General features: G+C 49.1%; 1 protein-coding gene across 3 annotated transcripts in view; it reads right to left on the reverse strand.

Moving 5' to 3' along the window:
* Positions 1 to 14,965, reverse strand: part of SCMH1 (Scm polycomb group protein homolog 1) — a 116,246-nt gene that overhangs the window by 63,606 nt on the left and 37,675 nt on the right. For all 3 annotated transcript variants that reach the window (XM_067530708.1, XM_067530706.1, XM_067530707.1), the window contains 4 exons: positions 11,156 to 11,226; positions 9,873 to 10,107; positions 5,723 to 5,811; positions 3,915 to 4,158 (listed from right to left, as the gene is read on the reverse strand). In XM_067530708.1, the coding sequence (XP_067386809.1) occupies positions 3,915 to 4,158; positions 5,723 to 5,811; positions 9,873 to 10,107; positions 11,156 to 11,226 (639 nt within the window). The remainder of the gene's footprint in view (positions 1 to 3,914; positions 4,159 to 5,722; positions 5,812 to 9,872; positions 10,108 to 11,155; positions 11,227 to 14,965) is intronic.

A 14,965-nucleotide genomic window follows, 5' to 3' on the forward strand; every position in this document is an offset into this window, starting at 1 on the left:
GACAATGGGTTCAAACTACAGCACAGCAGATTTAGATTAAATCTCAGGGAAAACATCCTACCTGTAAGAACAGTGGAACAGACTGCCTAGGGAGGTCATGGAAGCTCCTTCACTGGAGGTTTTCAAAAGGATGCTGGATAGCCATCTGTCCTGGATGATTTAGACACAACAAATCCTGCATCATGGCAGAGGGTTAGACTAGATGACCCTGGCCGTCTCTTCTAGCCCTATGGTTCTATGATACTTAGAGACTGACCAAGTTACCTCTCAACCTTCTCTTTGTTAAATTAAATAGATGGAGCTCCTTCAGTCTATCACTGTAAGGCAGGTTTTCTAATCCCTCCATCATTCTCATGGCTCTTCTCTGAACCCTCTCCAACTTAACAACATCCTTCTCGAATTGTGGACACCAGAACTGGACACAGGATTCCAGCAGCAGTTGCACCAGTCCCATATATAGAGGTAAAATAATCTCTGTAACTCCTACTTGAGAGTCCCACTTATGCACCCCAGGATTGCATTAGGTCACAGCATTGCATTGGGAGCTCGTGTTTAGCTGATTACCCACCACAACCCCCATATCTTTCTCAGAGTCACTGCTTCCCAGGATAGAGCCAACCATCCTGTAAGTACGGCCTACACTCTTTGTTCCCAGCTGTATACATTTACGTTTAGCCATATTAAAATGCATATTGTTTGTCTGAGCCCAGTTTACCAAGAAACCATATCACCCTGCATCAGCAACATGTCCTCCTCATTATTTACCACTCTCCCAATTTGTGTGTAATCTGCAAGCTTTATCAGTGATGATTTTCTGTTTTCTTCCAGGTTACTAATAAAAAATGTTAAATAGTGTAGGGCCAAGAACCAATCCCTGGGGGACCCCAACGGAAGCATACCAACTGGATGACAATTCCCCATTTACAGTCACATTTTGAGACCTATCAGTTAGCCAGTTTTTAATCCATTTAATGTGTGGCATGTTAATTTTATATTGTTCTAGTTTTGAATCAAAATGTTTTGTCAGACTAAGTAAAATGGCACACAGAAGTCAAAGTATGCTATGTCAACACTACTACCTTTACCAACCAAACCTGTAATCACATAAAAAAAAAGATATAAAGTTTGTTTGACAGGATCTATTTTCCATAAATCCATGCTGAGTTGCATTAATTATATTAACCTCCTTTAATTCTTTATTAATCAACTCCCATATCAGCCTTTCCATTATCTTGCCTGGGATCAATGTCAGACTGAAAGGCCCATAATTACACAAGTGATCCCATTTACCCTTTTTAAAATTGGCACAACATTAGCTTTCTTCCAGTCTTCTGGAATTTACTCAGTACTCCAAGACTTACTGAAATTCAATATTAATCGTCTAGCGGGCTCCTCAGTCAGCTCTTTTAAAACTCTTGGATGCAAGAAGTTATCGGGAGCTGCTGAGTTAAAAATGTTTAACTTTAGTAGCTTCTGTTTAACTTCTTCCAGAGATATTAGTGGAATATCATACACAGAGACATTGTAAATCCAAAGAGCAGCTCCAGTTCCTCCAATTGCTGCCCAAGTGCCAACACTGCACTTGGGGATGGGAGAGGAATAGACATGGTCCCCCCTCTGAAAAGCTTGCCATCTAATTCAAACCTGCCTCACAGAACATCATTGCTATGGGGAGCGTGAGCATGCTCCAATAATGAATACTCCTCAGAGAGGAGGGGCTCTATGGCTGGGACTACAATGCCTGGGCCAGCAGCAGCTAGAAGTGTCCTGGAAGAAGCGCTTGGTGCCTCAGGGAGAGGGGCAGAAGTGCCTGGCGTTTCTCTGAGGTGAACCCTCCCCACAACTTCCTTAGGAGCAGCAATTCACAGGTTCTGGAGGGAGCTGTGTTCATCCCTCCTTGTCCAAAGGGAGGTCAGCTGTTAGGAATGAACAGATGAGGTGAGGGATTTAATGACAGAAATAAAGAAAGGATCCTCAGCACTTCCCCTTCCTCATGATAAAACCACAGAATTGGGGCAGTACTCACCAGGAGAAGGGGAAGGAAAATCTTGCTACAAGAAGAATCTGGGCTGAACTTTCCTGGGGAAATGCTACCAGCCAAGGAAATTTCTTTTCAATTGCCAGGAATGAGGCTCTTCCCCATATGGGCAGGACAGGAGCAATCACTGTCTGCATATCATTCCCAGAAGCACCCCGCCCCTAGTTCTATGGGAGTCCATTATTATTTCCCATGCCTAAGCCTGGCTGAGGTTAATGTGAGAGGGAAAGCCTGTCACAGCTACCTGCTAACTGCGGTAGGCAAATGCTTCCCAGTTATACAGTATTGTTCCCCTGGACAAGTATCATTTCTGGATGTTTCTCCACTTTCCCACCAAACTCCCAGCACAGAAAGGACTGAAGGAGCCCTGCCAGCTGGGGTGATCAGATGAGAAGTTCCCATTTCTGCAGTAGAATCAATTCCCATTGCACTGAAATCTTCCACCATCCTCAAAGCTCACCAGGTTAATTTAAAGGAACAAAAGCCTCCAGCCAACATCTACAGGGATTTCAACCATTTGTGCTGGGAATCTGGCTGAAGATCGGATCTCAGAGAAGCTGGGTAACAGACCCCTGGCTCAAGGGCACCTCCTGCTGGGCAGCTTGAGGCCTGGTTGCAACGACTGAGCATAGGGAGAGGCAGCAGGCGAAACACAAACAAGCAGCAGGGAGAGGGGGGGAGGCTGGGAGCATGAAGGTTAACTACACAGGAGGCAGAGATCCAAGAGAAACAAAGAGTGCCTTTCAGTTTCCATCGGCCGGATGCGTCTTCCTAATCCAAAGAGAGCTCACATCTGGGTCTATTCAGAGGCAAAGCAGAGGCGATCTCGGTCTCTGGGAAGACTGCCTCACTGTGCAGCACGAAGAACAGGGAAGGCTTCCCTCAAACAAGATCCTTGACTTCAAAGGTCACAGAGGCTGGGGGCGGGAGGAGCTAAAGGAACAAACTACAGATTGAGCTGCTGCTTTATCCTCACCTGCTGAGCTTGCCAGCCAGTCTGTTACTGCCCACGGCCATGGCTGGGGACACTGGCAGCCCATTATGTCCTTTGGGACAGGTACAGCTACAGGGAGGCACACAGGGATCAGACAGCCTCAGCAGCCTACATGTAACATCCAGACACTGGGCACCCTCAAGGCCAGAGGATCCCAGCAGACACAGCTTCTCAGCTCAGTAAAACCTGCCTTTTCCAGGCCCCCAGTGGGCAGTACAATGGAAGGGAAAACAAACCAACCCTGCCAAACCCATGAACAGAAGGCACTGTCCTACTGCCCCAGGCTGGGCCTCCTCCCCCACTCCCTCGCCTCCTCACCTTTCCCTTAGGGAGCAGAAGTTCTTTAAGTTAGGACAGCCCTGGCTCCCCGACCCTGTGTGACCCTAATTCTCCTGCTGTATTCCCAGCAATCCCAGGACCTCTCGTTTGGACAGAAGGCACCAGGGACCCTGTGTTTTCTGAAGAGGCAGGCCAGGTTCTGAGTGATCTCTTGGGAGGGGAGAAGACCTGAGTAATATCACTCAGCATCGCCACCTGTCCTCCTCTCCTCAGGAACAGCTGGGACTTACAAACCTGCTTTTATATTTTTACTGCTTATATAGGGCTAACAACATCCTGCTCAGGGAAAAAAGCAAAACTCATCTGCACCTTCCATCAAGGATTTCAAACTAACCCCACGAGGTGGGCAAATAATCTCCCGTATTACGGGGGAAACCGAGGCACGGGGTGGGCAGTGATTTACCCAAGGGGACACACCGTAGATCCGTAGCAGAGCCGGGAACAGAATGCAGGACTCATAGCTGCCAGTCTCTGTCTTCTTTACTATTCTTTGCAGTGGCTGGGCAGACAAAGAATGGAGCGGAGATGGGACACGGCCCTTACCTTTCGTCCCAGGTGGCTGCAGGTTGTCTCCTGTCAATGAGCACCAGCCTACAGGAAAGATGTCCCTGGAATCATAGCGGCACCAGTAATCGAAGGCACCTCTCCAGCCATCGAACGTCACAAGCACCTCAGAGCCTCTCACCTCCCCAATGGTGGCTGGGCAGATGAAGTGTGGGTTCTTTCTGTCCACTGCCTCCAGCTTCATGCCCGTCTTGAAGAAGTTTTGGGATGGAGACGGTGGCTCCTATAGGGGTGGGTTCAGAAAGGTGATTACAAAAGGTGTGTGTCTCCCGGGCTTGGATTAATCCCCCGTCTACACCATCACAAAAGCAGGGCTAGACAGAGACAGGGCCAATTCAGCCACAGGTCAGAGGGTAAAGGAGGTGGCTCCAGTTTATACCAGGGCTGGATTTGGCTCCTGGTTTAAAACATGCACCTCTAGGAGCATAGGCAAGGCCTCTATTTACCTGCTGCGCTCAGGAACAGACAAGCTGGGTGACAGAATGCAGCTACCCCGTGACAACTCCTTAATGGCACGCTGACACGAGACAGGAGCGGGGGTGTCACAGGCAGCCCTGCCTGGAGTTCCCCCTCTGGCCGGCTGCAGCACACTTCCCTTTTCAGAGTTCCCAGTAAATCCACTTCAGGCTCTCTTACTTAAACACCTCCTTCCTTGGGGCTGGGTTAGTACAAACAGAGCTCACCAAAGCCCCAGCAAAAGTCCCAGCCATAGTCCATTTCCCACACGCAGCGTACACCGTCCTTAAAAGCCCACTCTACCCAGTGGCTTCCCAGTGGTCTACCTCTCCTTTCCACCGCACTCTTATCTTCTGCCACACCTAGGCTCCTCGTTGGCCCTCTTCTGTCCCTCCGCCAGCACAGTCACCGCAGTGCTAATCCCGAGTGTGGCCCCCGCTCTTCGCAGTTGGCACCCACAGCCTCCCTGCTGTGCGCCCCCTAGCCAGGGCAGCACCCCTCACTCCCCAGCTCTCTCACGGAGATGTCAGCGGGTCAGTCCTACACCGCTCCCCGGCTTAGACTCGTAGGCACCCCCCGCTGTGCTCCTCCTGCCTCCAGCTCTCGGGCTTGGGGACGCCAGCTAGCAAACCTCGCCAGCTGCTCTCCTGGCCTTCAGCCTTCTCCCAGCAACCACTTTTTGCTCCACTGTGGGACCTTCCCCAGTGCCCTGTACCTCTCACCCGCCCGACTCCCACTCAGGCAGTTCTGATTCACCAGGTCTCTCTCTCACTGGGACTCTTCTTAACTGGCCAAACTGGAGCACCAGCTGTGGCACAGAGGAGCTGGACCGATGTCATTTACTGAGGCCAGCCACGCTGCGGAACAGGGCTCTACATCATACATATAAACCACATGCTCCCAGCTAGCTCCAGCCCTCACCACCTTCTGCTACAGGCCAGCAAAGGGGGCTGCTTTGCTGGAGAAGAACAGCACAGTGACAAAGCCAGGCATTAGTCATCCCTACGCCGAGACCAAGAGCACCCTTAGATCATGTCTGCACTGCAACAAACACTCCGCAGCTAGGCCATGCCAGCTGATGCAGGCTCATGGAGCCCAAGCTAAGGGGCTGTTTAATTGCGTAGCAGACCTTTGGGCTCTGGGACCTTCCTACCTAATCAGGTCCTAGAGCACAGACTGCAGCCCGAGCCCACATGTCTGCTATGTGATTAAACAGCCCCTTAGCCTGAGCCCCGCAAGCCCATGTCGGTGTCTAACTGCAGTGCAGACAGCCACAGAGCACAGCATAGCGCCGACCTGGGCGGCAGAGCCCTTTGCACACAATACGATACCTTGTGAAAAATCCGGAGAGGAGCCATCTCTGCTCCATTCAGAGTCTTCAGGAGGAACATGGGCCAAGAGGAGGCATTCAGCCGAAAACCTGCAGAACAGATGCAGAGAGGGAGGCTATTAAAAATCTGCAAGGTCCACAGGGTGAGGCAGAAGCCAGGCTGCTCCCATGCCACGCCCTCTCCACACATTCATTCAGTCACTCACAGCCTTCATGCACCTTAAGATCTCCCATCATTTTCCTCTGAACACAGGAGAGCTAGGAACAGCCCTTTACACAGATCAGATTGTGGCAGCTGCTTCTCCCCACTTGTAAACAATCAGACATTTTCATTGTCAGAAAAGCTCCTGCCCTGGCCCTGCTGGCAAAGCACTCTGTGTGGAGTTATTGTTTGCACACTGCAGTCCACCGGATGCAGAGAGGACGCCACTGGGCAAGGGTAGGGTCAGGCCCATGACATTATACCTGCTCCTTCTCAGCGCCCAGAGGGGCATCTCACTGGGGCATACACACATCCTACGGTGGCCAGCAGCCTCCTTGCCAACCTTTCACCCAGAGACAAGTTGCAAGCAGCGAAGATACAGGCAATGGTACGAGCTGGACCACGGGTAAGGTAGTGACAGCAACTGGTGCCAATACCATGCTGGGCACCTTGGTATCAGGAATGCCCTTGGAAGTACCAGGAAGGGGCTTCTGGGGAGCACAGGGGTAACTGAGGAGAAAGAGGGTTTCCAAGTATTACTGATGAGTTCCTCACTATATGGGTCTGTACCAGAGAAGCTAAACTATTAACAAGTATGAAAATCCCTCATGTCCAAAAAGCAGTGCAAGCAGCTATTGCTTCCCACCCCACACACCAGCCCCCCAAGGGGGCAAGGACAGAGCACTACAGGGCTTGTTCTTTTTAATGATTTGTATGACTGATCCCAGAGAAGACAGGCTCTCTCAGTCCTTCTTAGGAGAGCAAAGAAAAGAAGAAAAGGAATAAAAGAACAAAGGGTGAGAGAGAAAATGGAGAGAAAGAAAGGAGGGGTGATAGAAATTGGGCTGGGCTATGGCCAAAGGGAGCACGCCCCTGCTAGCCCATTGCCAGGGGCATTCCTCCAATGCAAAGTGGGGAGCCACGTGGGGAGCTTACAGCTGCAGGAAGTGCAGACCCTGAAAGCACGCCCACGAGATGAGTCCTGGTAACATAAATCAGCAGCGTCACTGAGTGTGTGGTTTACAGCCTGGCACCTCAGCTCCAAAGGGTCAATTTCTGATGCTCGCAAGGGTTACCCTTTCATTCCAGCATGTCCAAGTTAACTCTGGGACTGGACTGACACCGACAGCTCCCTGGGAGTCGTAGTAGTGATGAATATATGGGGTAAGTTTTGCCATTGTAGACAAGGTCTGTGCAGCAGAGGTGTCCCAGCAAGCTGAGTCAAGGCTGGCGTTTTATCTAGGCAGTTCTGTCCTGGAAGCCTGGAAACAGAACCCCAAAACCAGCTGGTCCGGTGAGCGACTGGGCACTTAGTGCCACATGCACACGCCAGGCGCTGACACTCTGTGAGGGGGAGCAGAGGGCCAGCAGCTCAGGAGTGCGTGGTTTGTTACCTGTAACTGTGATAACAGAGATCAGCAGATACAGGGGTGACTATCTGCCACGTCTTGTCCCCAACCCTGCCGCTATGACAGATCACAAGGGTAACCAAGCCAGTGACAAGGACTGTCCCATCAGGACCCAGCACGAGAGATGCTCCACAACCAGTTCTACCTACCTCCGACCAGCCCCGGGAGATGAACTGCAGGTCTGTAACGTGATTACTCTTATCGCCCTCTGGTGGCAGACCCAGGAAATAGCACAAACACTCCAACTTTTCAAAACAGACCTGTGGGCTTTATATGCAAAATACGCACATGGACACGTCCAGGTGACTGTACGCACACGAGATCAGCTGCCCATACTGAATGGCCATCTTGTTTTGGGCTGCCTGCTATGGTCAGGCAAGAGCGGATTTTATGGGCACAACGCTGGTACTTCATTTTAAAAAATATGGCTCAGTCAAACGTTGACAACTGTAGAGGTCCTGACTCTCCGGTTAGCGGGAGAGGTGAGAGGGGGACAATGCCTCAGAAATTATCAGCTTGATCATGGCTGGAAGATCCATGCAGGTCAGACTCCCATTTGTTACGAAGCATCTGGAAGAAGTGGACTGCCTCACAGTCAGCCTCCAAGTCCCCATCTCACCAAGCAGATCTTAGCAGTTGTGACCCACTGAAAGGGCAAGGCAATAAGACTCGGAGGGTCCTGCCAGTAGGCCAGACCTGGGCCTCAACGTTGTATGCGTCAAAGCGTCAGCTTGGGACATTTCAACAGCCAAAGGAATCTTATTGCTCACAGACTAGCTTCTCCAAAGCTGACTCATTCTGGCTTTACCAGAGATGTGCAGGAAGTAACTCCAAACAGTGGTTTTGCCTCAGCTGAGTGGAACGAGAAAAGGTGGCTGTTGTCAAAGAAGGGATTTCTTTTGCCAGAGTCTTCTACACTGAACGGAGTTAGGGATTCATAGGGCCAGATCCTCAGCAGACACAAATCAGTGTGGCCTGGGGAACCCTCATGCACGGCGCTCTGCTCTGGCAGGGACCTAGGACTCTCATACCCTCACGTGGCATGGTGTGCCGTTTCCATCCTACACCACTCCCTGCCCCACTAAGATCCTCTTTCGCTCCCCATTCCCAAGTCATGGCTAGCTAGCAGCCTACACAGTATGTCCATCTGACTCTCCGGTGTGTGGTCTCCACTGCACTTTATCAGGTGCAAGTCCTTCACCCCCTGCCACAGCTCAGCCTGGTACACTTCAACTGGGTGTGCTAACTGGATGGGTTCTTTATAGGAACATCTCCTGGGGACATGGCCTCAGGTTAACTGGGACAGTCAGCATCAATTTGGAGATCCACTTGGCACTGCCAAGGAGTGAAGTGTGTTTAACGGAGATAAAGGGTGAATTCCACTATCCAGGCCATTTATATAGCTGTAGCCAAATCAAGTTTTAAAAAGCAAAGCTGGAATGCTGTGTACGTCACTTTCACTCAAGGCAGGACTGAGAGTTACTGGAAGCCTTGTCAGATGTATTTTTTTCCCTTTGAATGGCCTCTTGCCTCAAACTGGGTCAGTTTGCTGCCCAACAGGGAGCCCTAATTAAGAGGAGTGGAATATATGAAACCCATCTAGCTGATGCTCTAACAACTGCCTACACTTTGATACCCAATTCTTTGTGTTGGCCTTTAGTGCTTGGGCACAAATATGTCTAGATGGCAGGAAGGAAAATGTAAAGTGCTGTGGATTAAGGGGCCAGATCTAGCAATGACTGAGGTAGGCACCTGGATTCTAATACTACTTCTTGGTTCTTATCTACATTACAATTGAAAAGGTCCAGGAAGGCACCCTCCACCCTTTGGCTCATGACCAAGTGAGAGAGAAGGGGTGAGAAGAGTGTGTGACTGGCAAATCAAAAGCGTGTGAGTGCTGGCCCAAAGTCACAAGCAATAGACTATGGTCAGGCCAGCCTAGAGCTGTGTGGTGGGACTGAGGGTTTGTCTGCCCAGCAGAGTTCACTTGGGCGATCTGCCTGTGGGGCTAAGCCTCCAGGCTGGCATAGTGTGGGAGGGAGCAGCTACACTGCAAAGCCACACTCGAGTCAGTAAGTCCACACTGATGCTCCATTCACCTACGTGAGGTGCTAGGACTTCAGGGTCATATCCCATGGTTCTTAGCACCTCAGTAAGCTGAGCCACTGATTCCCAGTGCATTGTGGGAGAATGTCAGTTCTTCTGAGCACTCGGGTGGCACTGTGGGAAGGCATTGGTTCAGTCTGTGGGCGGGTTACCAGGCCGAATGCAAGCACCACTTGGGTTTTAGCCTGTCCCCCAGGACACACCAGCTAGCCCAGGTGTAAAGCACCCGCACGCTCAGATGAATGGGTTTTGTGCAAGGACAGAAGCCAGATTAGCGACAGCCCCTGGGTAAACGTACACAATGAAACAAGCCCTGCTAGGTGAGGCCAGTCCACACCTTCCTGTACTGAGCAGGGAAAGCAAAGCAGTACTAGGGTTCCCCCCACAGCTTGTGGCTGTTTTCCATTTGCCTGGTGACAGGATTTCAGACTCACCCAAAGGGGGCTGCAGCATCCCTCCATTCTTCTCGCAGTTCCCTATGGGCTGGATTTCAGCAGAATCCACCAGCCGCCAGAAGTCATTCTTGTTGTCACTGCCATCGAGACGCAGGCGCAGCCGGGCACCTGTCAGACCCACCACAGTGGCGATGCAGGTGGAGGTGGTGTTCCTGGGGTCCTGGGCTTCTAGTTTCATGCTGATCTTGAATTCATTGCTAGGCGGAGTGTATGACTACGAAGAACCAGGCAGCGATTCAGTCAGAGCCAGGACTTCAGACACATGCCCACTTCCTTCCCAGAACCCCGGCCCCAAGCCCCACCTGCACCAGGACTGCTCCTGGCAGCTGAAGATGGACAGTATCCTCCAGGCCAATGTTGAAGCCGGTGTCACAGAGAACAGCAAGGAAAGCTCAGTGAACCAGTGCCCTGGCATCCAGCCACCCACAGTCTATCCCCTGCTGCCACAAGTTTCACCTGGAGCCAGCTCCTTTTCCTGGGCCTTGCCCCAGCAGACCCCTACCCAGCACAGCACACAAGTGATATTTAACAACTCCCGTGTACGTACACACACACACGCACACGCTCACGCACACACGCACGTGCACACGCACACACACCACACTGCCCTTTGCTTTTAAAATAAAACAAAACAAATGTAATTTGGGCATGTAAGTGAAGAGCTAAAGCACCAGCTACAGCACAGGCCAGCCTTGGCACTCCACACACAGCTCTGCTGACACCCTCAATCCTAACCCGCAGCCCCCTCTACTAATTCAGTCCTGGGCCCTCACATCAACCTGACTAATAATTTGGGCAGCCTGCATCGCCAAGCAACACAGCCAGATACTGGATACCCAGGAGACCATAAAACAGCTCATCAAGATTCAGGGAACTTTGCAGAAGGGAAACTGAGCAAGAAACTCCCTCTATTGTCCTGCATCCAGTGAAACCTAAATCATAATTACATCAAGCAATGATCCAGTCTATATAGATTTCCCTCCAGCACCTGAGATCAGCAGAGACACAGAGATGCTTTGATGTTCCCACCCATGCACATCTGAGAGTTGAGTCCCCTGGGTTATTCTGTAACATTTATGGCTTGTACAAATGTATCTGTTTTATCTTTGTTTAATCATACACAGTCCTGCCAAGTGTCTGCTTTCCCGGCTCTTCCTCCCTGTTGGATTAAAGGGACACAGTCTATTCAAAGGTTTGCCCTGAACAGGAGCTCTGGGATCGCAAACAGACCCCTGCCCCCAAGAGGCCACCCAACAAATTACCTGCTTGAAGCAGTGGGCAGGCGCTGGGATGGCACATGTTTCTTTCAGGTATTTATCCCAGGTGAAGTGACCTGCAAAGAGAGGGCGAACAGGGGATTAAAATGGGATCACAGAAAACAGCAAAAAGCTCTGGAAAGCAGCCCCACAGGGCTCTCTGCACCGTTATTGCCAGATGTCTATCCAAGAGATGAGAAGAACTGGCTTTTATTGCCTGTCCTCTGCACTGCACAAGTCCTGGATTTCCATGGCTGGAGGGGTGGGGGTGTCAGCACTGGGTTGGGTACAAGCTGCTCTTCTCACAGATCTGGCAATGCCTGAAGAAACCCACAGGCTGCATGACGTAAGCTACGAGTCTCCTAGAGAGTTGCTCCTTCAGGCCATACATAACTCCAAGACTGAGCAGTGTGTTTAAAGAACAAGTCACTGCAGAATGAGATCGAAATCACCCCAGGGTCAGCAGCGAAGCTCTATACTCCATTGACTTTATGGCTGCTGCCTTAATCATGGCTCTTTTTCCCTTAAGAACACAAACAGATCTGGGGAGGAATCATACAGTCTGTAAGAGCTGATTGGTGGACTGGTCAGCAATTAATCACCTGTCCTGGATGGTTAGTTCAGAGCTTAGGGTACGTCTACACAGCAATTAAAAATCTGTGGCATGCCAGCTGACTCAGCCTCGTAGGGCTCGGGCAAAGGGACTGATGTTCGGGCTTGAGCTGGAGCCCAGGCTCTAGGACCCTGCAAGGTGGAAGCATCCCGGGCCTCGGACTGAAGCCCGAATGTCCACACCACAATTTTACAGCCCCCCAGGCCCAAGCCAGCTAGCACAGGCCAGCTGGGGGTGTCTAACTGCAGAGCAGACATATCCTGAGGCAGGATTGAAGTGTCCTCCAGGCAGGGATTTACAGAGCGGATCCTGTTCGATACAAAGGCCCCTTCAGCTGGAAACTGCCACTGGCGAAGGGCTGAGCACATTTTATCACTGTCCGCACTGCTCTTCAAATGTTCAGGCAGGGCCAAGGAAAGCATTATTCTACTCAAGAATACTTCTTATTAAATGAGGAATTTACTGAAGTGGCCCAAGCAGATCAAGACTCCTGCCACTTAGACTGAGCAGATGGGAAAAGATCTTTTACAAGAGCCTGAATGACATTCATCCAAACAGCACCCCGGAGACCTCAGTTTTCAAATCATTACAAGAGCACCAGTGACAGCACAACAATAAAAGAGTCAGTTACAGTTCCCATTATGCACATCAGTTTATTATTTGATATAAAAGCTCTGATGGTGGTGTGGCTAAGCACTCAAAGGCCTGGAAATGCAAAAGTTAAGGTTATACACCCAACAGTCACCCTGCCCCATGTGTATCTGCAGGCAGAACAATGACAGAATCTGCAAGGACATGATTAATTACTGGCTCTCCAATACTGTATTAGAAACACAATTCTTCTACAATTTCACATGTATACCAGTAGTACACGCACGTTTTTAGTCCTTTACACTGTACTTGAACTTGTTTCATCACTATAATGGCCCACTATATTTCTGTTGACAGATTTTTAATATCAATTCTCCTCTCTCTAAGGTATGTATTTTACCCAGTTAGTCAGCACACATTTTCTCTCCTTGCAGCAGAGGACAAAAGACTTAATTACAAAGCAAACTGAGGGCTGTTACACATAGTTGTTGTCCCAGTTTAACTAAAGCTGTGATTTTAAACTGGTTTAGTTAAACAGGTGCAACTTGTGAGTGGACACTTTTCCATATGCACCTTTAATTTACAAGTGCAAGCTAAATCCATATAAGCCAGGTTTAAATCAAACGGCGTGGACACAAAGTGCCTAAATAACTTTTGAAAAAGGGGCTGAGGTGCTTTTTAGAATTTTATCCAACACTTTTCTTTTTTACACTATGAAAGAAGTGAGTTTATTTTCCTCCACTCTCCTCTTATGCAACACCAGTCAAAGCCTTTCTGCTCAAACTTTCTAAACCAATCCTCCTTTGGCAGACAGCAGCCTAGAAGATTCCAGCCTGAACCGTGAATTCTTGAGTAAGCTGTGTGCCACTAAAAACTGAGTTAGGATGGAAACTTATGTAAGCTTCAATTCTAGCACTGTTTGCTTGCATTGCACTATAATGTCAGCAGACACACAGCAGTGAAATAGAGACTCGCAGCTCTCAATTATTTTTTTGGTAACAATTTATTTTCAAAGAACTGAAGCAAAAAAGGGCGAGGGCTAGAAGATTTCTCTGTTTAGTGAAAACTGACTTTAAAAAAAAAAATTAAGAACAAGTGTGGCAAACTTAGTGCCCCAAAATCCTGTACTGGTAATTCCTTTATATACAGGCAACCACTTAATTATAGGAAATTTCTTTTAAAATCCAATCCCTCATAGGCAATAAATGGAATAGATAACTTATGATGAACTTTGGGTGACTTACTTTTGTCTTAACATGACAAGGAATATGGTCTAGACTAGTTTAGAGAAAGATTCCACACAAATGCAATGTATTAGAAGCAGAAGTAATAAAAATACTTAGCCCTTTGTATAATGCTTTTCATCCATAGATCTCAGAGTGCTTTACAAAGGTGGGCAAATATTACCCCATTCTACAGGTGGAAAACAGAGGCACAAAGTGAGATAGTGACATGCCCACAATAGTGGTATTCCAAGGGGATTGAAATAAGTTTTGTCAAAGAGAAAGCAGACTGTGATGGAGAACAGGACAGGAGATATCCAAAAGGTTTTTGGCCAGGGAGTAGAGAACATATTCGGAGCTCTGAACTTGGAAACAGAGCAAACAATTTAATACAGATACATCAAGCTTGGTCATCTTAACCTTGGTTTCTCTGGTCCCTTCCCAAGTTGATCCAAATGTGATAATTAACTTGCACGTTCGACTCCAACTCTATGCACTGGGGCCTAGCACTCCAGGTGCACTCTATAAAGAGAGGATAGGAGACAGACTGCCAAACTTCTGATGCCATCTTCAAGGCATGATGTGTTCATAGATTATAATACCAGAAGAGACCAGTGTGATCATCCAGCCCATCCTCCTATACAACACAGGCCAAATATGCTGTATTCTGTTAACATTTGTATTTTTTGCTAGCTTTAAATAAATCCGTTCGGAAACCATAGCGGGATATGGATTGTTCTGTCTCTAGGGCACTGGCTCAAGTCTGGCCCAGCTCAGTAGCAACTGAACATTGTATGCTGAATGGCTGTTCAGTGGCCTGTACAAAATGAGTTGGTGGTTGTAGTCCAGTTCTTAGTGAGTTCTTCACTTCACACAAACCAGCATCTCAGCTGGCACTAACTGGCTCCCTTGTGGGCTGACTCAGCAGAAGTGCAGAGGACTGGATGGGCCATGGAGACCAAACTCTCCCCCTCACCCCTAAAAGCCAACAGCAGTGAAGCATGCGGACACAGCAGTGAGAGGATAGCTCGCCTGGCTGATGCTTGCTCTGTGGAAAAAGAGTTTGGTTTCCAGCACTGTCTGGCATCTTTCACCAGCACTAAATTCACTTCTTCTCTCAGACCGCTGGGCTTCCGCCGCTTCCTTCATTCCTCCTGCACATCACAAAAACTGGGCAATATGCTGGGAGCCCCACACTCTGACGTGAGCCTGAATGATCAGACATTCAAATGGAGATTGTTCAGCAGAGTCAAATAAACCAGAGTGCTTATAAATAAGAATGAAAACAAGGAAATGCAGTGAGGAACAGGACATTAATTCAGAGTTAAAGCTGAGACTTAAACACACAAGAGCCAACAAGTTCAAAGCTACCCCATCCCGAGAAACTTG

Source organism: Emydura macquarii, unplaced genomic scaffold (assembly GCF_026122565.2).
Source record: "Emydura macquarii macquarii isolate MOO-44397 ecotype Brisbane River unplaced genomic scaffold, CSIRO-AGI_Emac_v2 contig_3113, whole genome shotgun sequence".
Taxonomy (NCBI): Eukaryota; Metazoa; Chordata; order Testudines; family Chelidae; genus Emydura; species Emydura macquarii.